This window comes from Trachypithecus francoisi, unplaced genomic scaffold, assembly GCF_009764315.1.
Source record: "Trachypithecus francoisi isolate TF-2019V2 unplaced genomic scaffold, Tfra_2.0 Lachesis_group0, whole genome shotgun sequence".
In the NCBI taxonomy this organism is placed as follows: domain Eukaryota; kingdom Metazoa; phylum Chordata; class Mammalia; order Primates; family Cercopithecidae; genus Trachypithecus; species Trachypithecus francoisi.
Genome location: NW_022681453.1, coordinates 65,877,043 through 65,904,224, shown reverse-complemented (window position 1 = coordinate 65,904,224; position 27,182 = coordinate 65,877,043). Strand labels below are relative to the sequence as shown.

At 48.6% G+C, this 27,182-nt stretch overlaps 1 protein-coding gene across 1 annotated transcript in view; it reads left to right on the top strand.

Moving 5' to 3' along the window:
- PDIA5 (protein disulfide isomerase family A member 5) overlaps window positions 1-27,182 on the top strand; it is a 94,164-nt gene that overhangs the window by 39,615 nt on the left and 27,367 nt on the right. Inside the window, exons 6-11 of the mRNA XM_033211010.1 lie at window positions 1,044-1,136; window positions 5,558-5,618; window positions 10,866-10,933; window positions 18,765-18,856; window positions 18,971-19,042; window positions 25,157-25,293. Of these exons, the coding sequence (XP_033066901.1) occupies window positions 1,044-1,136; window positions 5,558-5,618; window positions 10,866-10,933; window positions 18,765-18,856; window positions 18,971-19,042; window positions 25,157-25,293 (523 nt within the window). The remainder of the gene's footprint in view (window positions 1-1,043; window positions 1,137-5,557; window positions 5,619-10,865; window positions 10,934-18,764; window positions 18,857-18,970; window positions 19,043-25,156; window positions 25,294-27,182) is intronic.

Here is a 27,182-nt window from a genome sequence, read left to right as displayed (position 1 = left end):
TGTAGAAGGGCACTTCCCTTTCTCATCTCAGGCCACACACACACACACAAATGCACACACTCTCAGTTCAGCATCTGCTCGCTGGAGCGTGGTCAAAGTTGACAGAAGTAACAGAATCTGACTGGGGTCTGGTACCTGATCCTGGCTCTCACAGACTTTGAGCACCATCTCTGAGTGACTGAGGGGGAAGGGAATGCTGCTTCTGCCCTGAACCGATGAGAGTGGCAGGGGGGTACGGAGGAGGGTGGAAGGACAGTGCCCCTCTTCCCTGCCCCTGTACGTCTTCCCCAAAGGGAGTGGAGATTTGAGTCATTGTACACATAACAAAGGCCAGCAAAGCCCTTTATCTGTAAGAACTTTGTCAGATCTTCAATCCAGGCAGTCTAGAAGAGGGGCCCAGGAAGAGACGTATAGCCACAAGGGTGAGGCCACATTGGTGCTCACCCTGCCCTGGGGGCTTCCCAGCCTGGACCCCACTTATTCACATATAGTGGAGGATAATCAGGATTTAATCCACTCCAAAACCAGTTTAGATCATGAAATACCAAGCAGGTCATAAGTAGGCATGATGATCTGCTTATGGGATGACAGTTTTAGTGGCTGCAGGAATGTGGAAATGTTTCCTTTGGACAAGACTGAGACCATTATTCCATTAGTCAGAAAGACTTCTTGGAGGAGATGAGATTTAGTAGAAACACTAATATGTCTCTGGTTTGAATAAGCCAACTCATTGTCTAAAATTTTCTTTTTTTTGTCTATGAAGATGCATATTAGGCATGGACCACCTGACTGGAGTGGGCAAGGTGTCTTGTGATTGAAAAAGCCTGGTGGGAGTGATGGAGGTGCATTTTTGGGGCACTTATCCATGATGTCAGTGGACAGTGGAAATAACACACCCTCCAAGCTTACGCCACATGCAGTCCTGAACCCAGCACCTGGTGTGCCCAGGTCTCCAGGCAGGGAAACAGGACAGGTTCCTGATTCCCCCACCTCTCTCTTTTCAGGACTAAAATGCATTTTCTCTTCTCTCTTTTTTTCCTCAGTCCATAGTGGCTTTTTTGAAGGATCCAAAAGGGCCCCCACTGTGGGAGGAAGATCCTGGAGCCAAAGATGTTGTCCACCTTGACAGTGAAAAGGTAATGTATTCCTGTCAGTTCTGATGGATGCTGGAATCTTCCCTAGTACTAGGGCCTCCCAAGGAAAGGAGCCCAATGAACTGAGAAATGGGACTATTCCAGGATCACTTGTATTTCCTCTAGGGAAGCTAGGCCAGGACCCTAACATTTGACTCCCCTTCCCAGCTCCATCTTGTAACCAGTGGCGATCACACGTTGCCTGAGAATTTTCTTCATTCTTCACCTTCCTTATTTAATGTATTTGAACACGTTTAGATTTTCCATACATTAATATAGATTTAAATGTTCTCTCTCTATTGTGTAATCCAGATGTTGCTAGGATTGGCTTTACATCTTGTTTTTTTTTTGTTTTTGGTTTTTTGTTTTTGTTTTTGTTTTTTTTAAAGAATAACCTTAGAGATTTAGGTTAGATTTCCAGAGACTTGAAGCAGATCTCTACAATTCTGGATCATTCTATAGCTTTCAACCAATTATTTACCCTCTTATGCTTTGATTTCCAAATTTGGCCAGGGGTGGAGGTAGAAGGGTAGATCTAGATTATAATCTTTTTTAGTTCTTAAGTATTTAACAAAAGCTATGACAGGCCGGTTGTGGTGGCGGATGCTTGTGGTCCTAGCTACTCAGGAGGTTTAGGCAGGAGGATCACTTGAGCCTAGGAGTTCAAGGGTAGCCTGGTCAACGCAGTGAGACCCCATCTCTAAAAAAATAAAGAATGCAAAAGCTGTGACACACATTGCCCCTCGGTCCACAGCCTGCCCACCTGACCTGAATGTGCAACTTTAGCCATGTGCATCCGTGTTTCTATGATGCCTTCACTTAGGATGGGCAAGAATTTCTCTGTGATAGTCCAGATGGTCTGTGAGGCAAGCAGTGCTTTCTGTAGATGGAGGGAGAAGGTTCATTCCTATCTCGATAAAATAAAACATAGCTTTCATCTTTCTCTTCCTCCTCTCCCTTTTCCTTTAAAATTGTTGACTCTTTTTTGTTGTTGTTTTTAGAGACAGGGTCTCGCTCTGTCACCCAGGCTGGAGGAGTACAGTGTTGTGATCATAGCTCACTGTAACCTTGAATTCCTGGGCTCAAGCAATCCTCCTGCTTCAGCCTCCTAAGTAAGTGGGACTACCGGCGTATGCCACCATGCCTGGCTAGTTTTTAATTTTTTACTCACGCCTGTAATCTCAGTACTTTGGGAGGTGGAGACGGGTGGATCACTTGAGGTCAGGAGTTCAAGACCAGCCCGACCAACATAGTGAAACCCCATGTCTACTAAATTACAAAAATTAACCGGGCGTGGTGGCGCATGCCTGTAATCCCAGCTACTCGGGAGGCCAAGGTACGAGAATTGCTTGAGCTCCAGAGGCAGAGGCTGCAGTGAACCAAGATCATGCTACTGCACCCCAGCCTGGGTGGCAGAGTGAGACTCTGTCTCAAAAAAAAAAAAAGACATCTTCAAGATGACAATACTGGCTCTTTGTATCCCAGAAAATGTTGTGCCCAACCCTTAATTTGAATCACCACAGATCCACTTGGTTGGCCTACAATGATGACACATTTTACTTTCCACCAGAAAGTTAAAAAAAGTCATCATTTTCTTTTGTGCCAACAAGCATTAAGAGTACAGTCAATAGGCAAGTTACAGAGGCCCATGCCTGTAATACCAGCACTTTGGGAGGCTGAGGTAGGAGGATTGCTTGAGGCTAGGAGTTCAAGACCAGCTTGGGCAACATAGTGATAGCCTCCGCGCCGGGCCCACATGTTTTTTAAAAAGACATCTTTAAGGCCGGGCACAGTGGCTCACGCCTGTAATCCCAGCACTTTGGGAGGCCGAGGCGGGTGGATCACAAGGTCAGGAGTTCGAGACCAGCCTGGCCAACATGGTGAAACCCCATCTCTACTGAAGATACAAAAAATTAGCCAGGTGATGGCGCATGCCTGTAATCCCAGCTACTCGGGAGACTAAGGCAGGAGAATTGCTTGAATCTGAGAGACGGAGGTTGCAGTGAGCCAAGATCATGCCATTGCCTCCAGCCTGGGTGACAGGGCGAGACTCATTCTCAAAAAAAAAAAAAAAAAGCATAAGAGGGGCAAGTGCCAGGAGAGAGTGGCACATGTGCCTAGAACCATGGAAATACAAACAGCCTAAACGGAGAGCTGCTCCTGTGATGATGAATGTTGAGAGCACCTCTGGAAAGTGATTGCCTGGTGCCTTCCTCCCCCAGATACAACGTCCTAACCTTCCTAAGGTTGTTCTTCTGTAACTGTAGGAATATCAATCGGAAATATTTCTTTCACACCTGTAGCGAATCCTCTCGTTCTGCTTTGTGCTCTTTTCTCTCCTATGGAAATAAGAAGTATAGCTGGTTGTCTGCTAATATAATGTCCACATAAATAATGAAAAATTCCAAATTCAAGTGTGAATTGCTGATTCAATTTGTAGGCTTGGAATTTCATACTTTGTGAAGGTAATTAAGCATCTTTGAATGTAATATCTGTTACTACTCAGGATATGAAACCAAATTGCTATAGGCTCAATAAAAATCTCTTCTCATATCTTTTACTAGCTTTTATCTCCAGAAATTCCAGAAGACAATTTTAGCAGTGTTTGCATCCTGTACCTCTAGTTAGGGTTAAATATCTTGGTTACTAATTTTGTTTGGAAATTAGTGCAAACAAAATTTGTTTGAAAATTAGTGTCTTAACCCTATCTCTAGTTCTGTAAACAAGGGTAAACTTTTCCAGAATTTATTCTAGTGTTTTGGATATCCACAAAAATTTAATCTTTTTTTTAATCTAACTGAAAAATTTTAAGTTAATGCACATTGTTGAAAATTTAGAAAATACACCTTCAGCATAAAGAAAAAAAATAAATCACCCCATACCTTTACATTGAGAGAGATGCCTGCTGATATTTTTGTACTCTTCCAGGCTTTCAAGGTAATGTGTACATAATGTTTTTACTCACAAAGATGTCATTACATTTTATATGCTGTTTTGTAACTTGCTTCCCCCCGCTTTAGTGCACCGTGCACATCTGATTGTGACATTAAACACTCCTCTTTATCAGCTTTAATGATGCAGTAGTATCCCATTGTGCTGGATGTGCCATCATTTATTTACCTAATGCCTTCTTGCTGCCAGAAAGCTGCATTTTGAAATTTTCTTTTTTTTTTTTTTTTTTTTTTTTTTTTTTGAGACGGAGTCTTGCTCTTTCGCCCGGGCTGGAGTGCAGTGGCCGGATCTCAGCTCACTGCAAGCTCCGCCTCCCGGTTTTACGCCATTCTCCTGCCTCAGCCTCCGGAGTAGCTGGGACTACAGGCGCCCGCCACCTCGCCCGGCTAGTTTTTTGTATTTTTAGTAGAGACGGGGTTTCACCCTGTTAGCCAGGATGGTCTCGATCTCCTGACCTCGTGATCCGCCCGTCTCGGCCTCCCAAAGTGCTGGGATTACAGGCTTGAGCCACCGCGCCCGGCCATACTTTCCTTATTATTCAAAAGAGAAAACCCTCTCATTTTCTTCTGTAAAATGTGGTTGAGCAGCTTACTTTAATCAAAACATGCTCTTATCATCGCGCTTCACTGCAGTCCTTGATGGAGCTGCTTTTTCCCATCCATCATTGGCTCTCGTTGGAAGAAAAGTCTCTCTACCCTGTTCACACACTCAAGTCTTTACATGAGCACTGTGTGGCCATTTGTCTTTTTGCCTTTATTGTACGTATCTAACAAATCATTATGTATTGCTTAATAACGTGCCCGGCACTGTTCTAAGGGTTTTACAAATCCATTTTGCCTGTAACCTCCTGGAGAGTAGAGCAGGCCCCCTCCTTCTGCCCTGTGTGCTCCGTGGACTCCTGGGGACAAGGATGGTGGTGGCAGAGCTGGAGCCTGAGAAGAGATTAGCAAGAGATTAGTGGGTATGGGTTAACCCCTCTTCCCACAGTGAGCGGATCCCCATCTGGCCAAGTCGGGCACACATGAAAACAGCCATCCGCACCACAACAAAACCGCTGTGTAAGTCACAGGAAGGGGCAGCCTATTCAACAACCCCATGGGACAAAAACCGCTCTTTGCCATCTTTGAACTGTTCAGGTGGAACTGAAAGGAAAGCCAGCAGCCTGGACCTCACGACTCCCTCTCACCAGGTGGCCAAAGCCATTTGTTAGCTTGGGGCCTCAGTTTTCCCATCTGTAATACACGAGGGTGGTCTCAAATAGATCATCTCTGTGGTTCTTCCAGCTCCGCACCTGCCGTGGCTCTGCCCCCACCCACAAATCAGCTACCAGCGTGTACTTTCTGAAGTGCTCACTCCTGCTCCCCTCCCCATCCCTACCCTTCACCCCCCCGTGTGCAGAAGGGTCAGGGAGGGGGTCTCATCCTGTTACTGTGTTGTGTGTGAGCTGCTGGTATTCTCTTTTTGTGCCTCAGGACTTCAGACGGCTCCTGAAGAAGGAAGAGAAACCGCTCCTCATCATGTTTTATGCCCCCTGTGAGTGAACTTCCTCCCTTGGGACAGAGCTAGTTGTTTAGTCTCTTTGTGGGAGGGAGGCGGGTGGGGGCTGCGGGCGGGGTTGGGGGGACTAGCCCGGGTTCCTCGCTTAGAATGCTGAAACTCATCTCTCCATCTGCTCCTCGTTTCCTTGGTCTTTGCCTTTTCATCTGGCTCCTCCCCTCCTGCTGTCCGCCCTGCACTCTGTCTCCACTAGAATCTGTGTCCTTCTACCCTCTTTATCCAGAGCTCCACCCTGTCTGGTCAGCTCCACCTTCCCCAGCCATGTCCCGTTTCCTGCTGGTGGTGCCATGCCTCCGTGCTGGTCACCCTGTGGCTGTTCTCCACCCCTCAGGCATGGGGTCGTGGTCCAGAGCCTGGCCCACCTCTGGGGCAGCAGCTCGTCTAGCTCTGACTCCTGCATCCTCTGCTGGCATCCTCTGCAGGTGCCACCTGGGAGGATCGGGGAACCAGGAGCAGAGAGAAATGGGTTCCAAGATTTGGGCTCAGTCCCTGTATGAGGCAGGAGGATGTGGAAATGGCAGGAGGATCTTTCAGATGACAGCCTGAACATGTGGGTTTGAATCCCAGCTGTGCCACCAGCAAGCCGGGTGAGCTTGGCCAAGTCCTTCACCTCGCTAGGTCTCAGTTTCCACATCTGTAAGAGAAGGGACTGGATCACAGTAGTAGCTTTCAAATTTTTTGACTGAATTTCACAGAATTAAAAATGTTTTATATTGCAACTCAGTATTAGAAGTATATATAAATTATATGCAAATAAGCTGAAACAAAAGTTTTGCAAAACCACTCTTGCCCTTACTATTGCCATCTGTTGTTTACCAGATGTAATGCCTACTATTTTCTGTTCTGTTTTATTTAAAAATTATTGATTATTCCTACTGCTTCATAACTCTCTGACAAAGGGTCACCAAATTATGGCCCACGGGCCAGCTGCCTCTTTTTATAAAGGTTTATTAGAACCCAGCCATGGCCATACATTGATGTGATGTCTGTGGGTGCTCACGATCTATACCAGCAGAGTTGAGTACTTGTAACAGAGACAGTGTGACCTGCAGAGCCTCAAATATTCACTGTCTGGGCACCTCCACATTCTAATGGCTCCCAACTCACAGGCTGAAAATAACCCTGGATTTGAGCCTGGCAAGGCCCTTTGTGCTGCCTCTGTGAGCTGCATCGGCCCTTCATGAAGCCAGCAGGGTCAGTGTCTCCCTGAAGGCTGTGGTGACAGAGGGGCTGTATATGATGCAAGGCAGGTGAGCCCAGGTGTGTGCGTGGCTCAGGAGGGTGTCATAGGCTCTGGTTTGTCATAGCAAACGAGAGTTCTGTTTGCTCATGAAAGCCCATCTCGAATCCCACTTCCTGAGTTATTTGCAACGGTTCCTCCCATCTGTGCCCTGGGGATGACGCCCCCTGCCGGATGCCCCTCTGTGGCACTCTGGTGGTTCTGCCTGACTTGAGCCAGTAGTTTATTCGCCATAACAGCAGCCGTTCCTTAGCCTGTTTTTGGTTTGTTTGTTTGTTTGTTTGTTTGGTTTTTGTGACAGAGCCTTGCTCTGTTGCCCAGGCTGGAATGCAGTGGTGCCATCTCAGCTCACTGTTTGTTTGTTTTTTGTGACAGAGCCTTGCTCTGTTGCCCAGGCTGGAATGCAGTGGTGCCATCTCAGCTCACTGCAACCTCCACCCCCCGGGTTCAAATGATTCTCCTACCTCAGCCTCCCAAGTAGTTGGGACTACAGGTGCCCGCCATGATGCCCAGCTAATTTTTTTATTTTTTGTGGAGATATGGTTTTGCCATGTTGGCCAGGCTGGTCTCAAACTCCTGACCTCAGGTAATCCCCCACCTCGGCTTCCCAAAGTGCTGGAATTATAGGCGTGAGCCACTGTGTCCAGCCCTCCCAGCCCTGTTTTGATTGCTGGGTGTCCTCCAGTCTCAGCCTCCTCCCCAGGCCTCCTCGCTGGCCCCAGGGCTGTGCTCACCTGTGGAAGAAGGTCCTGGTGTCTCACTTGCTATAAATCCAGCTCTGCCCTGAATGGTAGCTACTCTAACCCTCGCTCCTTCTCTTTATTAATGTTCTTTAGTTGGTTTCACCCCTTTTTGTTTCTTTGTGGAGGAATATTATTAGCTACGCAGCTGTGAATTGCTTTAGGAATTATCCTTGTCCACACAGATCCTAGAGGATGGGCCTCCTTTGGTGTATCTTAAAGTCCTTCAGGACGCAACACACTGATTAAATGAAGCTGTAAAACGCAGTGTATGTCAACATGCAGCACGTGCCACAAGACAGCATCCAGGTGTAACCAGGCAGGTCTCAGTGTGATGCCATTAGTCATTTAGAAGTGGTGCACTGGCAGTTTGCACCTGCATGCTGTGCCCTCTCCCGCCACGCACCCAGGCTGTGTGGCAGTGTGCTCATCCCACCCTTCACAACAGAGATGCGAGCACAGTTATCATCTTTACAAAAGAGAAAGCTGGGGCAGGGGAAGTTAGGTACCTCACAGAGTCACAAAGCTTATTGGTGGTCGGGGAGGGAGGAGAAAACTCGGAAGTTAAGTTAAACTTTTGGTAGAGGGTCAGATTGGTTGGACTCCTAGGTCCCAAGGAACCTCAGGACTCTTCTTTTGATTATACACGTGTGTATGTTTGAAACAAGCTTGTGCTTTTAGCACACTAGTCTAATCAAGTCTTCATGGCATCAACATTCCGCTGATTCCTGGGATACATAGCAATTCCCTAACTGGGATGTCTGTTAGGACTCTGTGACCCTTTGGTCACACGTGGGGTGAATGGGCCCAAAGGCAGTGGGAACCTTCGGTGGTGACAAGGAACCTGGCTCCCCAGGTTTGCTTTCTGAATTAATGATAAAATAGAAAGGCTGACTACTCTGACTTTTGGGATTTGAGAGTGATAATTAGTCTTACCTCTCCCCCTGCCTCCCAGTGGAATCAGCTAGAAGATAAACTCAGGAATCACAGGGCCAGCTCTATTTTTGGTAAAGTTAAATTGGAAACTGGCTTGGCCTGTGGTTTCCTACTCCTCCTCCATCACCTTTCCCCCACCAGTAACCTCCACCCAGCACCGCTGGCCCTGCCCACTGGGACAGCTGGCCGACTTATCCCCCATTTCAGGGTATTGTTGCTGCAGGCTGCAAACAGGCAGAACAGGAAGAGAGAGGCCACACTGTGGAGACAGATAGTAAATAAAGTTCTTCATAGATGAGTGTGGCCCAGTGGGCATCAGACTCAAGTCACTGAGCGAAGAACGAGTGAAAGGCTGCAGGTGTCCCCTGCTTTATTTTCCTTCCTGGGGAGTGGAGCGACGTCCTCTTCCCTCACTGGAAGTGTTTCCCCCACCACGGACCGGGAAGCACGTTCTCAGGCCTGGTGTTGAACTAAGATGTCTCTGCAGGCACTGAACATTCCCCAGCTCTGTCTAACACCTGCGGGGCACCTATCCCCACTGCACAGATAAGGAAGCCAAGGCTTGGAGAGCCCAGGCCACTTGCCCAGGATCACCCAGCCAGCGGGAGTTATGGGGAGATGCAGACCTCAGTCTCGGCCTCGTTCTTCCCAGAGCTGAGCTCCTTGCTCTGCACCACCTGCAGCCTCCTGTTTTCTACCCAGTGCATTTCTCCCGGAGCGTTGTTCCTGCTTCTGTTCTCCTCTCTCTGAATCCCCACAGTGGGAACAATGCCCCTGACAAGTGTCATATTCCTTCCTTCATGCTGCTGGTGGTGTTCGCACTGAGGTGGCAGGTCCCGAGGAGAGGTGCCTCTTACCTTCTGAGGGCAGATTCGGCAGGCTCCCACTGCAGTCTGGCCTCAGAACAGCCCCTTCTCTCCTGCCAGGACTGATGGCAGAACTTAAGCCCAGGGTTCACGTACTGGGGTGTGTGTGAGTCCACCCGTCAGGAATGTCAGGAGGAGGCTGTGGGGCATTTTTGGAGCCTCATGGCCAAATGTCCTGTGTCTGCATCTTGTCCAATAGGCTTGGTGCTGGAGAGGTTCTGGTGACCCAGAAGGAATGTTGGCCTTCTGGCTTCACAGCCTGTCTAGGCGTCAGCTAAGCATGGATTGGAGTTAGGCTGCCTGTCACCATATGGACCCTCTGCCCGCTGTGCCAAGCTGAGATCAGCCTGACACATGGTTCCAGGCAGCTTTGGTTCTATGGTCTTCAGATGCATCTTAAGCCCTGTTTTGTAGCAGAGAGGCGGTTAGAAAGGGTAATAGCCTGGCACTTCAGAATCACTGCTGTCTGAAGAAACTGCTCATGTCCTGTGGGATCGGTGCTGAAACATGGTCTGCTCTGGTTTAAGGGAAGGAGTTTAAGGTCACTCTGATGTTTTAGTGGATGTTTGGGACCTGGCCTTCCTGGTCGCTTGAACCCAGGAGGTCAAGGCCCCCTATCAAGGCTGCGGGTCTTCACCACTAGGAGAGGAGTGTGACCACGGTAGATCACAGAGCCCCGGAGGGCTGAGCCAAGGCCATCGCACGCAGAATCCTTTGCTGTCAGAGCTGGAAGGGGCCTGAGGTTGTGTGGTCCAGCCCCCCTCATCTGCCAGAAGAAACAGCCCAGGGAGAGGAGGTGACTTCTCCAAGGCCTTCAGCAAGTTGAGCAAAGATCAGAGTCCGCGTGGCATCCCAATTCCTGGCCCGTCGCTCTTCCCACGGGCCAGAGCCAGCACTGTTCACGGTCAGCCTGCCTCCGGTCATTGCTTAATTATCCTTGTTAATGAAAGAGAAAGGAGGCATGGACATTCCAAAAGTGATTGTATTCGTGGTCACACGTTTTTCTTCATAATGGCGTTTGACTCTGGCTCATTTGCAGGCCCTGCCTGGGCAGTGAGGGGTGGCTTTTCACTGTGCACGCAGCAGTTGCTCTCTTGACACCTGTTCTGGTTTTCTGAATTTCTGTTGAATTCATTATCAGCACTGAGGTATTCTGGGCTCTGCTCTTCTCCCATCGTGTCAGGTTTGTTTCTTCAGTTCAACATTTATGCGTGGTTGCTGGGCAGTGCCTTGTTCTGCACCACTGGTACTGTAAGCTCTTTGGGGGCCGGGACTCCCGCCTCCTGTTCCTTTTGTGTTCCCAGGGTCTGGAATAGTCCTGAGCTTCTCAAGGCTGGATAAGCACTTGTTGGGTAGAGGATGGCCACGGGGAGGCAGGGCAGAGTGCAAGGGCTCAGCCATCTCTGTAACCGGATGTGGTCTCTCTCCTGCCTGTGACCAGGGTGCAGCATGTGCAAGAGGATGATGCCACATTTCCAGAAGGCTGCAACTCAGCTGCGAGGCCATGCCGTAAGTGAGGCACCATTGCCTGGCAGGGCTGGGTCACTCTTGGACTTGGCAGAGGAAGGGTGCCGGGGGTGGGGTGGAGACAGGTTTTGAAATGGTGAGGATGGCTGACCCTGCTGCCTGGGCCGTTGCTGAACCAAAGCTTTGCTTGGAGCTCAGAGACCTGTTCTCTGTGAAGGTTGAGAACTCCACCAAGTTGCTAGGACCAGGAGAGTTTGACACCTGCCAAAGGCCAGTGATAAAATAGGACACCAGCAAGATGCACATGTGGCACTGTCAGGGGACAAGGGACCAAGGTCAGAACATCATGAGTCCAGAATTTTGAGGGCTAGGCTCCAAAGTGAGCTGAGGCAGCTGTTGGGGAGCCCAATGGCAAAGAAGAGGGTGCGATGACCTTAGGGGTGGACCAGAAGCATAAAGGGGGCTCACAGAGGTGACGGCCTGTCCAGGCTTCCCAGGCTCTGTGGTTCCTGTGGGGCGAGAAGAATGGTGGAAACCAGAGGAGGAGGAGGTGGGTCTGGATGGGGAGCGAGACACCTAGGAATGCAGACATTCTCCCAGGAGGGAGTGTAGGGAAGGATAGGCAGAATGGAGACACGTGTCCTAAGGATGCCCACCTCTACAGGAGGAGGAAGAGAAGCCACTAAGGAAATGGGCCTTCAGAGAAGTAGGAGCAGCTGGGATGGGGCAGAGAGGTAAAAGGGAAACATGGAGTGTTGCGGGGGAGAAGAGAGCTGGGAGGGGGGACAGACATTATCCAGAAGGGCCAAGGGTCAGTCACCAAATGCTCCCTGGTACCTCTGTGTTCCCCCACTCTGCCAGGCTTTTTTGTTCTCTGCCTTGTGTCTTATTTTTTCATTGTGGTAAAAAACATGTAACATTACATTGACTATCTTAGTCATTTCTAAATGTACAGTTCAGTAGTGTTGAGTATATTTACACTGTTGTGCAACCTTTCTCTAGAACTTTTTCATTTTGCAAACCTGAAATTCTATACCCACTAAATATGAATTCTGCCTTCTCATCCCACCCCTGCCCTTGATAAACTGCCTTTCTACATTCTGTTTCTATGATTATATATGTATATATATCTGTCTGTTTTAGAGACAGGGTCTCACTATGTTGCCCAGGTTGGACTTGAACTCCTGGGCTCAAGCGATCCTCCCATCTTAGCCTCCTGAGTAGCTGGGACTTCAGGGGTGTGCCATCTAGCCAGGCCTATTTCTATGATTTTGACTATTTTAAGTTACTCCTATGAGTGGAATATATAGTATTTGTCCTTCTGTGACTGGCTTATTTTGCATTATATCCTCAAGTTTCATCCATGTAGCATGTCATAGGATTTCCTTCTTTTTTTAGGGCTGAATTATATTCCACTGTATGTACGTACCATATTTTCTTCACACACTCATCTGTTGATGAGTTGTTTCCAGCTTTCTTGGATGCTGCGAATAATGCTGCAATGAACATGGGTGTACAAATACCTCTCTGGGATCCTGCTTCTAATTCTTTTTGATTTCTGTTTGTCCATTTTTGCACTTTCCCCAAGTAGCAGAAGTATCTTGTTTTGATGGCAACATAAAAACAGCTGCTGGCTCCTCTAGGGAGCGTGGAAAAATCCATACATCTTTCATGAAAGGTTATCGAGAGGAGCCATCTCAGTGGTGTGGCCAAAGCCCCATTAAGGGAGATCTGAGGTCCTGAAACTGCATCATGATCTTTGTGGATCAAATTAAGTGGTGATTAGCTCAAAGTCAACTTAAAAAGTTTAAGTGGCAGCACCTGGGCATGGCGATGGCCCTGCTCTCCAGCTGCAAGATGGGGCTGCAGAAAGCCAATGCTTTCTCTTTTGACCTCATTCTGGGGTGACACTGAGGTCCTCCCCTGCTTGCTTCTCACTAATGAATTTTTAGTAACTTGCCTGGAGACATTTGGTCTTGGGGCACACATGCATCACTCCAGGGAAGTTTCACTTCACATTAATGGGACCTCAATAGATACCATATTTTGAGATTATTTAGCCTGGAGAAAAGAATTAATTACCCACAGTATTTTCTCTGCCTACTCCCGCATACACTTAGAAATCTGCTCAGCTCAACTTCCCAAATTCTGTGCTGTTGAAGGTAAATAGCTCAGCCCCAAATCAGATCACAAGTTATCCTGGCCAGACCCACTGAAGCAGAAGAGGACTTGGTGCCAGTCTTGGTGCATCTCGTGGGCCATTCTCAGCCAATGCTGCATCCACTGCCAAACTCAGTATTCTTCCAGGTCCCCTCCCACACTGCCACAGAGCTTGTCCCTGTCAAGCACAGCCAGATATGTTCATCTTTGCTTTTGTTCCAGATCACTTTGTTCAGCACTTGAAACTAATTATGATATGTGAGTTTCTTGGGCACGGGAGTCGTGTTCATATCTATTTCTTTAGCACATAGCACAGGGCCAAGCTCACATTAGATACCCGGTATTTGCCAATGAATGAATAGGCTTGTGGCTCGTCACTCCTGGTGGGTATGTTTTATTTTAAGCTCTATATTAAGAGTGATGGTCCTCTCTTTTAAAGGAATTCAGAGCATTTGTTATTAAGGCCAGAAGCATAGTGAGAAGGACATTTGTGGGACAGGTTATAAGGTTAACTGCAAAGACCACTCGAGTTCAGAATACCAGCTTCCGGCAGGGCATGGTGGCTCACGCCTGTAATCCCAGTGCTTTGGGAGTCCAAGGCAGGAGGATCACTTGAGGCAATACCAGTCTGGGCAGCACAGTGAGACCCCATGTCTACAAAAAATTTTAAAAATTAGCTGGGTGCAATGGCATACACCTGTAGTTAATGCTAGCTACTTGGGAGGCTGAGGTAGGAGGATCACTTGAGCCCAGGAGTTTAAGGCTGCAGTGAGCTATGATTGTGCCATGCTCTGCACAACAGAGTGAGATCCTGTCTCTAAAAAAAAAAGAAAAAATGAATTTCAGCTTCTCCTGCCTGGCCCAGGTCTAGAAATATAAAAGTTACCCATTCTAATTCCCTCAACATTACAGAAAAGTCAGGGGCGTTGTCTACAAAGCTGGGCAAGTCAAGTTGTGACCAGGTGTTGGCTGCCTTGGCCTAAGACATCTGGGTTGTGTAAACTCATTTCTTTGTTTGTGTATTTTCTTGCTTGGGTTTGTTTTGTTTTATTTTCGCTTTCATTTCCTAGAAAATCATCTTCTGGAAAGTTCTAGCCCTTTCCCAGCTACATAAAGGGGGAAGGGCCCTGGCCACTGCAGGCATCACCCATGTAGGAGGCCCCTAGCGGCTAGGGCCTTACTCTGCAGGGGCAGCTCACCAGAAACTGGGGACTGGGCTAGAGGGGTTGAGTGACCACAGGTGTCAATTGCTTTTTGTTTTCACACACAGAGAAGAGGTGGGACTAATAAATGGGCTGCTGTTCCCCAGAAATCAAAGCTCACCTCCTCCTCGCTGCTGAAACACAACTGGATTAGGGCCTTCTGTCTCCTCTTCATCTCTGTCATCTTTGAGCCTTTATGGCTGGCTCTGTCTCTGGCAAGGGTCAAAAATCTTCCTCCTCGCACTCCAGCCTGGGCGACAGAGCGAGACTCCGTCTCAAAAAAAAAAAAAAAAAATCTTCCTCCTCTACAGATTTCTTGGGAGGTATTCAACCTGATGATATCATTAGGAAGGAAGGCATGCCAGGTCAGGGATGCACAGCCTTTGCCATTTCCAAACTTAGGGCTGCCTCTTTTTTGCTGTCATTGACGTCTAGTGACTCATCGCATCTGTCCCATCTACTCCTGCTAATTGACATCCTCATTAGCAGCCACGCTGCCCCCTATCTCAGAGCAACCGTTAGAATGAGCCCTGTCTCCATCTGCCTCTTCCCAGCCTTGCCAGTTATTGACATCTGCACTGAGCCTTTGAGCTTTGCCAGTCTTTGGTGGACCTCGGCCATGATGGGCCAGTCTGGGTATAAACACCATGAAATAGAACCGTCATGACGACAGATTTGTACAGACCAGGCTCTAGTGCTGGTTCGTGCTAACCAGCTGGGAGATCTTGGTCCAAGTTCCTTAGCCTTAGAGCCTCCATTTTTCCATCTATAAAATGGAGATGATAATGCCAACCCTGCCCACCTCACTGGGTTGTGGTGAGGAACAAATGGGCTGTGCGGAAGAAGCCCTGTACCCCACAGAACGCTCACAGACAAAGATGACTGATCCCCTCTCTTCCCTACAGCTGCCCTGCACCATGTTCCTCCCACCGGCTAGATGGGGGTGCTCCCAAGGTTCCGCTTTCCTGTTAACACATTGGAGCAAGGGTTTGTCTTATTACGGTTTGCCCTCCAATGACTGCATCTCTGTCCATAGCTTCAACAAAACATAACTCTGTGGAGCCCAGGTCCTTCCCCTAAGTGCCAGTGTCACATGTCAGATGGCTTGCTTCACATCTCCATCTGGATTTTTTCACTTGTGTCTCAAATGCATGTCTGAAAATTCAGTATCTTTCCATCTGGCAGACTGTGAACTTTGCATTAAGACCTTTCCCCAGGGCCCAGGCTCTTTCTCCGCCCCCCACCCCCACATCTCTTTACTGAGGCATCATCAGGCATCTTCCTCATGCACCCTTCATCCTCTCCCAGCCCACCAATCCTGTCCACGCTCTAGTGGGCCATGCTAACTGGTTGCCAAAGGCTGCTGACTTGTCTCCCGACCACAGCATTCCCTCATAGCTCGTCCTTCTGCTTCGAGAGATGCAACTGGGTTGCAGATTGCTTTCTTACTTAGAAACCCTCAGGAGGTCTCCATCACTTCCTGAATACAGTCCTGATTTCTCAGGCATTTCAAGCCTTTCCCAAAGGGATCCTGGCCAACTCATTCAGCCTTTTCTCTCATGTCTTCTCCTTTCTGTGTATCCTGCCTTCCAGTTAGAAGGAAATGTGCTCCATTTCTTGGGCCACATCTTTCTTTGCCTTGCCTCCAGTTGCCCATCCCGGGACGTCTGTTGAAATCTTACTCTCCTCTGAGTGCAAGCTCACATACAGCCTACGCTGAGAAGCTGCCGTGCTGATTCCTGGCAGCAGGGCTGAACACACAGAAGAGCATGTCACGCCAGCTGAGTGGCCCCAAGCATGCAGATGGCGGTGGGGAGGGGGAGGCTGTGTTCTTATCTTCTCCGTAGGCCAAGACCAGGTGTTTCGCCTTGTCTGACTTCACAAATTCTAACTCCAGAGAGTGTTTGTATGTAGTTGTTCAAAAACCTTTGTCTCATTAACTAATAGATGCCCCCAAAGTGGCACAAAAGTGCTACAGAAACTTGGAGAATTAAGAGCTCACCCCAAGCAAAGGTGGTTTGAAAGGCTGCCTAGAGAGGTGAGGTTTGATTTGCCTTAAGGGATGGGTGAGTCTGGGGGTCTCCAGGAGGTGAGGGATGGGTAGCCTCAGCAAGGGGACTGAAAGGCACCAAGTGGGGACCAGTAGAGAACAGCAAGTGTTCCAGAAATGTGGGCAGAAATAGAGCACCTCCTAGTCCTAGTAACAAAAATAGCTAATACATTTTGAGTGTTATTGATACTTTCCTTGTATTATCTCATTGAATCTTCTCAACAACCACATAAAGCGGCTGCAGATGAGAAAAGTGAGACACAGAGACAACTGTGACTCTTTGAAGGAAATACACGACCACATAGGGAATCGGGACTCAAACCCAGGCATCCCGAGCCCATGCTTCCAGCCACTACACCATGTTGCTGCTGCACTCAGCAAGATGTCTGAGAAGGCAGACGGCCCAACTTCCTTCCTGTGCAGAAATCTCCGACTGTCTTGTTCCTGGGAGAATAAAAAATCTAGACCCTAACAGGTGTACAATGAAGAGTTTTGTAAGAAAGAAAGATTCAAAAATGAAATAGGTAACATATGGGCATTGAATATGGAGCTGGATTTTCACCTATATTCAATGAAATTGGAAGGTTTTGTGCAGGGAAGTGATGTAATGAGCAAGGAGGACATGTAAGATTAATCTGTGGTGAATGTGCACTGACACTGGGGAGATCAATTAGGCAGAAAAAAAAAAGGACTTTTAGAGTAGACAAATATTACTGGAACAGGCCATTGGAGCAGTCTACGAAATGAGCAGAATGACTTTTATAGAACATTCCAGGGCTTCAAGTAAATTTGAATTCAAATTTATTCTTCCTGTATTATTTACTGCATCCTAAAATGGGTTAGGAAAAAAAAAATCAGTGATTTAGTGAGCATTTATTGTGTCCTTGCTGTATGTGAGGCCTTGTGCTCGGGACTTAAAACGATGGGAAAGATATCCAGGTGCCCCTAGGAATGGAGAGGCCAGAGGCACAGTGGCTCCCATCACCAGGAAGACTTGGTAGGAAGATGACAGTTACTGAGCTCCAATTTTGTGCTAAAACCTCTCATCTCATTTAGTTATCTAAAGAGCCCTGTGATGTTCACATCTTCCAGCAAGGGGCCTCAGTGAGGGTGAGTGACTTGCCCAAGGTCACATGACTCATAGGTGGAAGCTGTCTTTGCAATCAAGTTTATTGTCCGCTGAAACCACTATTTATTTTTCTCTCTGTGTGTGTCCTTGTATATTATTCAGTGAAGTCCAGCTTCCTGGGTTTCTTCTCTCTGCTTCTGTAACTGCTGCTGGCTTTTTTTTAACTTAATTTTCCCTCGCTTCTATGCCACTCTGCTTTGTGGAACATCCTTTGTGTGTCTGGCCATTCTAGCTACGTTCTCTGGTGAGAACAGATTCAAAGTCCTGCCTAGGCATGCTGGCTCATGCCTGTAATTCTGGTGCTTTGGGAGGTTGAAGGGGGAGGATCACTCGAGCCCAGGAGTTGGAAGCCAGCCTGGGCGACACAGCAAGACCTCATCTCTACCAAAAAGAAAAAAATTATTAGCCGGACATAGTGGCACATGCCTGTGGTCCCAGCTACTCAGGAAGCTGACGGGGGAGGATTGCTTGAGTCCAGGAGTTAGAGGGTGCAGTGAGCTATGATCATGCCACTGCAGAGGGAGTTTTAGGGGATTCTTTATTTGAGTCAGTCTTAGTATTTAGCTACATCATCAGCTACCCAGCTACTAAAATACTCTTTCTGATTCAAGGATAGTGGACATGTGGACCCCTGGAGCCAGAATATGTTCAGAATTCTGAGATGATGATCCAGCCAGGCTGTGGGTAATGGTCACCAACAGGAGGAAACACTGGGGAGACACAGCACGGCCTAGAGGGGGGAGAGTTAGGCAGGTGCCTCGTTTCTCATGTTGTGTTATGAGAACCACACAGTCTCCCTAGCCACATATAAGCTGTGAGATTTGAAAACGTCACACTCAAGCCTAGGTGGGCAAACTGTGAGGTATCGAGGAAGGTGTCAAGGACGTTGTGCAGAGCTGAATTGGTGTATGAAAGCCACTTACTTCCATTGCTTAGGAAAGAGTACAACCCTAGTTGACATGAGCAGAGAAACAGGCGTTAACACATCCTTGACTTGGCCCCTCTCTGAGAGCAGTTGATGGCAAGGCCAGGCTTCTTCTGCAACCCTCAGAACATTTGTGTTGCTCTGGGTTGGTTCTTCCTGCAGGGAGCCAGAGGGAGCAGGCATGTGGAGTGTAGCTCTCGGCCCAGCTGCCTGGCTTCTCCAGCGCCAGGTCATGATTCCTGGCTGGCTTCGCTGGCCTTGTTTCTCAGCAGCCCTGATGCACATCAGTCTGTGGGGCTTTGTCCCACATGTCTTTCTGGTGGGACAGCAGCTGGACAGATGGCGTGTGGACTAGAGGGTGTCTGTAGGGCACAGGCTCCACACAGCTGTTCTCCGCTTCCTCCCAGGTGCTGGCCGGGATGAATGTCTACTCCTCTGAATTTGAAAACATCAAGGAGGAGTACAGCGTGCGCGGCTTCCCCACCATCTGCTATTTTGAGTACGTCCCCCACTTTCCTTCTAAAGTTCACCTCCCTCCTTGGTGATTGACCATAATCTCAGGGTGGTATTTGCATCCCTGACTGAGCCCACGTTATTTCTCCATGTTTCACAGGAAAGGACGGTTCTTGTTCCAGTATGACAACTATGGGTCCACGGCCGAGGACATCCTGGAGTGGCTGAAGAAGTAAGTGGGGTGTGTGTGTGTGTCAGGGGGCGTGGACCCAGAGGGCAGGGCACCTGCTGGGCCTGAGGGTCGCAGGACTCTGGCTGGGGATTGGGGGAGAGAATGAGGAAGGGAATTGTGGTACTGCCTACATAGCTGTCTCTGGCTTGAGTCTAGGTCATATGGGGATTGTGGGAATTTAGGTTGCAGGAGCCATTTGGTGTGACTTTGGCCTGTGATGATCAGACCTGCCTCGGTGTTGGGTGTGGAGTCTGTCTTCCCTACCTCCCTTCTCCATGGGTTGGAATTGGGGAGGGGCTGTCTAAGCCTGTCAGCTGTTCTGGAATAGTCAGGGCCTTTCTGAAATCTTCCCACATTTCACATCAAGTTTCTCCTCAACACATCTATCTGGTGGATAGAGGTATTTCTCACCTAGACTACCAGGTTTGAGAGAGGTTCCACTGCAGGGCTCTCTGAAAATAGAATTGTCAGTTGAACACTTATTTCAAACACAGCACTGTCTTAGGTGCTGTGAAGATACTAAGAAATATTCTAATGCCTTAGGTTGCTGAGTGCTTTACTGTTCAACCCCCACAGGCATTGCTTCATAGCAACCTGTGATCCCTGTTTCATAACGTGGTTAGATCATTGTAATGCCAAACCCCACCACCCTGTTGGCCCCTGCCTCCTTACCTGGAGCCCCCACTGTGCTAGGCCTGCTGCTTTGTCCTGCCAGATCACCCCATTCCCACTTCTCACCAGCACTTCCACAACAGGCTCACGATGTCTCCTTCTGGAATCCTCCCCAGGCCACCCTCGCTGAGCACGCACCCGGCTCAGGCTGCGCTCTGTGTGTCACGAGTTTGGCACTTACCAGCCACTGCTGCTTCATGGATATTTGTGCATATGTGTTGGAATAATAACAGCCAATGTCTTTTGGGCTCTCTTTTGTGGCTGACACTGTTCTAAGCTCTTTACATGGATTATCATTTTAATCCTCACAACAGCACTGTAAGGAAGATGTTACCGTTCTCTTCATTTTATGAATGAGGTTCCTGAGGCACAGTGAGGGGGTGGTGCTGCCAGTAAGCAGTGGCAGGGCCCTGATGGATCCCTGCAGCCCCTACAGTCCAACTCAGCCTCCTCAAGTTCTGCTCAGACCCCCTCCCCTCGGCTACCAGCACAGTGGATATTTATTGACATCGTTACCTTAGGGACATAGTGTGCAAACCCCAGGGTTAAAGAATTAGTTATCCAAAGATATGCAGGTTGAAAATGTGTATTTTCAACAAAATGGGAAAGAAGGGTGGGTTTTGTACCAGGAAAAAAAAAATGCACATGAAACTGTTAGATTTCTAAAGGTGGAGAATCTCCATCTTCTGTTCTGCCTACTCCCAGGAGATAAGACACAAGTGCTAGCACATGTTTGCATCATATCTTTTATTTCTTGGAAGCGTTCTCACATCTCTGTCCCCATCGGCTACCTCATTTCCGGCCCCCGTCTGGGAAGGCTGCTGCCCATTATCATGTGCTCATTGTCTTAACCTGGGCCTTTGCTTTCCTGTTTTCCTTTTTCATTTGATAATAAGCGTGTCCTCTCCTCCAGCCAGACACATCTCATTCTGCTTTGGGAGAAGGTCTCAACAAATAGCAATCTCATTTGTCACCAGAGCATAAAATCTGTCTGCTTCCCTTCCCTTCTCTAACCTTTTCTGATTTCAAAACACCCTCATATCTTTTTTGGAAGGATAAGGTTTGTGTGTTTTTTTTAAGTGTTCAGAATTGCCTGCTAACCCTAGACAAAGGGACCACATCAATGGCGTTTCTGAACTAGGTTGTTATCTCCCCGTTGGAGCCTCCCACCCCGTCCTCTCACTCCTCTCCTCTCGGTGTACCCCATCCCAGCTCCCCCACCCACATTGCTCTGGCTGGCCTGCACCCCACAGCTGCCTCCAGATTCTGGTCCTGAGTACCCCATCCCCACTTCCTACTTCCCCCTATCCCCCGCCGTGGGAGAGAAGGGGCTCTTGTTAACGGCCTTATCCTCTGCAAGAGCTAGCAATGTCATTCTGCTACCAGCTGGCTTAATTTTTAAAATCTTTTCTGATTTTAGAGATACTCAACTAAGATAGGCTTATTATAGAAAAACCTAAAAGTGTGGTTAAACAAAAAGTCCTCCCCCACCCTATTACCCAAAGATAGCATATTGTTATTATTTCCCCTGCATAGATCCAGCTCCGTATGTGAGTTTTCCGGTCCCATGTGGATTAAGCCTTTTCCAGTTTCCCCTCGGATCCTGGTGGGCAATAGTGACCTCATCTTTCCTGCTTCCCTAGGTTTCTCCATTGGCCCTTAGCTGCTCAGGGCTTCTGTGCAGCCAAGTATACAAAGATGAGGGTGAAGCCAGCCTAGCTAATTCTCCAGATGGCTCTCCAATGCCTAGGAGAGAAGACCCAGGTCCCGCCCTTCAATGTGTGACGCTGGTGGTTGGACCAGGGAAGGGTGGCACCAGGTGAGGCAGGGCAGGGAGTCAGCCCTGGCGTCTGAGTGTATGAGGGCTCTGGAGTAGATACGTTGATTGTGGCGCTGGTGTCTTTTGTGTTCCTAATGGCCACGTATCTCATTGGCCCCTTGAAGCTGTCACTGGTGAGTTGGGCTAGCAGACAGGGGAAGGGGTGCATAAGCAGTGATCCATTTTGTGCAGGGCCATTTTGGCCTGTGTAGCTTCATACCAACCAGAAGTGAACTGAATTAACAAACACCAAGTTTTCTGGACTCATAATGTGTAGAGTTGTGTCTTCTCATCTATGGCACGTGCATCTCGCTTAGATGAGGGTCTGACTGTGTGACCCTCCCAGTCCTGGAGAGCCTGGGACAATTGCTGTCTCCAAACTGTGGAGCTCATGAAATCAGTCACATGAAGGCAGATCGTAAGGGAACATACAAGTCATCAAATCTGCCCCAGCAATTCTCCTTTCAAAGTTTGCATTTCCTCACTCCCATTGGACTCATTCTGAGGTTCCCCATTCATGCTCGAATGACTCTTATGATTTAGGTGATAAATTATATCTAGGAGCATTGGGGTAGTACTTTATAAAGTTACAAAGCATCTCACATCCATTCTCAGCCTAGCTGAATCTGAGAGCTAGGTAAAGAAAGGACCACAATGCACTGTCTTGTCACTGTTTTAAGCTGTTTGATTGTGGCTAGTAGAGGAAACAGGACTCAGGCCAGGTCTTCTGACTCCTAGTTTGGCCTTCTTTCCCTCTCCCCTGCTATAGACAGAACACTCTTATTTACACCAAACTGAAGTTTCTTTCTCTGGAGCTTCCACTTGTTAGTGTTGATTCTCCTCTTCAGGACCCTAGAAAACAAATCTGAATTTCTTTTCTTAATGCAATTTGGAATATTTGACGATAGGCACTGTGTTCCTTTATGTCCTCTCTCGGAATTAAATACTTCCGGTTCCTTAAGCCATTTTTCCCCGAATGAGATAAATGAGCATTCCTTCATTCAAGGAATCTCCTATTCAACGAGCATGTATTGAGCGTCTGCTGTGTATTGGGTGCAGGAGTTAGTAAAGAGGTCAGGGAGAGCCCAGTCTTCAAGGAGCTCACAGCCTGGGGTAGGCAGGGAGTGAAAAGCATCATTCAGTGTTTTGGGTTCAGACTCCCACTCAGTTCGTCTCTTCCCAGTACATCCTCTTATCACCGTGCCCAGTTCTCCAGTCCTCTCCCAAAAAGAAACTTCCAGTCTCCTGGGTGGGAAAGGGAGGCGCCCTAGGATCTGAGGATCTGACCACTCCCATGACCACGAAACCTCCTGTTCTCAGCTGTAGGCTATAACTCTGCTTCAAGGAGTGGGCCTCCGGGCTCTTCAGAGCCTTGTCTTCTGTGTGGGTGTTGTTCTTGGGCCCCTACTCTGCTTTTTGTGCCCAGAAAGTTTTTTGTGTTTTGTTTTAAACGCCTGAACTGTTATTTTAGCAGTTTTAGAGTGTATTCGCCTCTGTGGTTAACTAGAAGTTCCTCCGGTTATTTCCTTCCGGTGCCTGTACTCCTGCAAAGCCATGGCTTCTCCATCCTATATTTGTGCACTTGCTGCACTTTTTAAAAATTTAGTTTTTGAGTCGATTACATTCACATAATTCAATTTTTTTTTTTTTTTTTTTTTTTGAGATAAGGTATTGCTCTGTCACCCAGGTCGGAGTGCAGAGGGTGCCATCGTAGCTCACTGCAGCTTTGAACTCCTGGACTCAAGCAATCCTCCCGCCTCAGCCTCCTGAGTAGCTGGGACTACAGGCATAGGCCACCATGCCCGGCTAATTTTTTTATTTCATATTTTTGTGGAGATGGAGTCTCACTCCGTTGCGCAGGCTGGCAAAATTTTAAGATGCTTAAAAAGAATACATTCAAAAGTCTCCCTTTCACTTCTTTCCTCCTTCTTATCCTCCCCCCATACCCTAGAATTTACAACTTAGACCAATTTCTTTCATGTTCTTAGAGTGTTGCTTTATGTAGATATTAGCAAATGTGAATAAGTATATTTTATCTCCCCCCTTTTAATGCAAAAGTTAGCAAATTCTAGACTATTCCATCCATCTCCAGCAGTTTGTCCACATCAGTGCGTACAGAACATCATTCTTTGTAGTGCTCAGCCCTCCCTCGTGTAGATGGACAGCAGTTTACCTAAGCCGTCCTTCCAGTCTCCGCTATGACAAATAACCTGCAGTGAATGCCTTCAGATGCACATAATTGTGCACATGTGCAGGTGTATTGTAAAGATAAATTGCTCTGAAGTGGAATTGGCAGTGTTTTGAGGGGTCAGTAGTTTGAGCCCAAGTATAGGAACCTAGATTGCATGATGTTTGTCTAGGACCATTGTCTGGCTGGTGGCTCATTCTGAAGCTTGATTTTGTCACCAGTCCCATCTGACATTGGATACGCATGGGCTGAGGCTGATTTGCCCTCTCCCTGCCTCCCTCCATTTCTTGGGACCCGGGAGGCCGTGGCAACCAGTGGGGCCCAGTCAGAAGGGCCAGAGAGGGCTTCTGAAGGCGGCATCATACCCGGCCTTCTGCGGAGGGAAGCGAGTGGCAGATTTCCATTGTGTCAGCCACTTCGCTCCCTCTGGATTATCCAGCCCTGGCTGCTGGAACTTTAAAATGTTTCCTCCCGTAGGCTCTCAAAGGCGGGACACAATGGTTGTCTTTTCACATTTGTCATCCTCGAGGGTTTTTTCAAAGCTGCAATTAAGGTGCTCTGGCAAGGGTAGTTGTGGCAATAAAGCAGCAGAGAGACTGTGTCACCACCAGCCGCCTTGTCCTGAACTTTGGAGCAAGGGAGGGTCCCTGCAAGCCTCCCTCCTCCTAGCAGATGATGACGTAGGACTGGCACACAGTCACGCTGCGGAAACGGGCTCCAGAGAGGTCAGGTGGCTGCCTAAGGTTTTGCAGCTGATGAGTGGTACAGTTGATTTGGCTTCTGGGAGAACTAAGTAAGTTGGTTGTTGGCCTCTGGGAAGGATTAGTGATGTAGCGTCCACACTCTCATAGTTAGGATACCCCCAGCCTTCCTTCCCTCACTGCCACCTTCCCTGCACCCCTATGTGGCAGCTTCCCCTTGCATGGCCTAAATCTGAACTTTCTCAGATACCTGGCCTCTCTCTCTCCTCCTCACCCCCTCCTCTCTGTACCCTCTTCCTCCCCTCCACTGCCCAGGGGGCAGTTTTAAACACAACAGTGAGCTTTTCCAAAGGTCACCATTCACTGTTGCTATTTATTCTTTCCAGTTTGCTGAAAGTTTGAAATAGGTTGAGAAAGCTAACAAGCCCCCAGATTCCCAGGAGGAAGTGAGATTTCTTAGGCTATCTAGAGAGCTGTAGCCAGAAGCCACGGTATATAACAGGATATCAGCTAAGTACCTGTCTGGGGCTTTGCGGGGAAGGTGGAGGTGGGCAGGACAACACCACTCACCCCACGACCCCTCCATGAGGGCAGTTTCTGGTTTGTTAAAGGCGGAGCCCCTGGAGTGGGCCATCCTGAGCCTGTGGGGAGCTTCGTGTCCAGGGGGCTGGAATTAGAAGGGCTGCCCAGGCCCCAGGGCCTGCTCTGAGCTCTGCCTGTTTTTGGTCTTCCAGTCCGCAGCCGCCACAGCCCCAGGTCCCTGAGACTCCCTGGGCAGATGAGGGCGGCTCCGTTTATCACCTGACCGATGAAGACTTTGACCAGTTTGTGAAGGAACACTCCTCTGTCCTCGTCATGTTCCACGCCCCATGTGAGTGGAACTTTGCTCCTCCCCCTCCACACCCTTCCCTCTTTCAGAGTAGGATGAACGTGGCGCTTTGCAACGTGAACCCAAGAAGCACTTATTTGTTGGATGCCAGGACCCGTGCTAAGCCGGGGGATGCAGTGGTGATGGGCAAGGTCCCCACCCTCATAGTGCACATGGCCTACCCCCCATTGCCATGGAAACAGCACAGAAGTCCTGATTGGGCTGCATTTGTCCCTTAGCTAGAGCTCAGTGAGGCTCTACCACCCCTAGCTCTGAGCATCTTCCTCCCAGTCAGCATGAATTGGAGAAATTAGACTGGAAGCACCCTGAGATGTTACCTAGAACAGACTGGGCCTGGAAATAAAATTAGGGCTGATGCCTCATCTGGGGGCTCATGCCTATAATCCCAGCACTTTGGGAGGTCGAGGCAGGAGGATTGTTTAAGGCCAGGAGTTCAAGACCAGCCTGGGCAACATAGCAAGACCCCATCTCTACAATAAAAAATTAGCCGGGCATGGTGGTGCACACAGGAGGGCCTGTGCTTGCCCGGGAGCTGAGAAGGCATGGGGAGGCCAGACTGGAGCTGCAGATCACCTAGCATCTAGAATGCCTTCTGTCTGCTTCACCTAGTTGCAGTTACAGCCTGAAATGACCACAGTGAATCAAGGAAGTAAAATGCTATAAATGCTATCAAACATGCTTGCAATAAGGGCTGGAAGGCCTGTGGCTCAGGAGTTTTCTGGGCCAGTGTCCTCCCCACTCCCATGGAGTGTGGAAAATTGACCATCGGTGGTTTCCAAGAGGGACAGGGCTGCCCCTGGGAAGGCAAACAAGGCCACGTGAGAGCCAGGGGATGGCAGGTGCAGGCACAGAGTGTTGTGAGTAAGAGATTGTGAAGGAAAAGCAAGAGGTCAGTGCCTCATGGAGCAGGGCTGAAATGGCGAGGTCACGGAGCCTGAGGACTGCTAGTCCATAGAGGCATATTCTGTGAGGAGGAAATGTTATTCCTCCTCTTAATCATAGGGTCCTCATGCCAACAATTGTGTGTCACCCGACGGCAGTAACAAATTGTCTTCCTGAAGGGTCACCTTTCATTTTACCCAGAGTGCCAAAAGTGAGTACAATTAGCCCCATTTTACAGATGAGACTATCACACAGGGAAATGACATAGACCGCCCATGGCTCCATGAGTCCTGAGCTGCTTCAGGCCTCAAGAGCCTTAGGATCCAGGAAGAACAGGGTCAGAGCCTGAGCCCTGGTCTCCTGGCCGCCTCCCCTTCCCCTACAGTAGCTGTGGGTTTGGCTAGCCTGGAAATTGTTCACAAACCTACTCTTACCATGGATTTTCCTAACTCTTTCTTGCAAGTGCTAAATTCTTAAGGGAATCCAAAGGAAAGGTTTCCTATAGCTCTTCTTCTGAGTTCCTAGAAAAGAGACCAAAACAAGCCCCCAAAACTTAGTTTCAAAAACCCTCCAGTCTTGTGGGCCTCTCCTGATGAGGCGCAATGATGGGGCCTTAGGGGCGTCTGCCTCAGGTCTGCTAGGGCCTGGGTGAGGGCATCCTCGAGGGTAAAGGTACCCGAAGAAGTGCCCACTGTGAGGCCAGCCAGGCAGCACTGCAGTTCTCTTCCTAGCTATAAAATACACTCCCTGGCCAGCCTCAGAGCTGCTGCTGGAGGCAAGTCTTTCAGGAAGTTATGTTGAACCTAGAGCCGAAATCACCCTGCTTGCACCCCGCCCCAGCCATGACGGCAGATACTGGCTGGCTGTTTGCAGTTCCTCCTTGGGAACCTCCAACGTCTTCACCCTCATGTGTCTGTCCTTCCAGTTACAGTCAGGAGAGGCCACCAGTCCCCTGGTCATTCATGGTTCTGCGCGTGTGAGTTTATTTC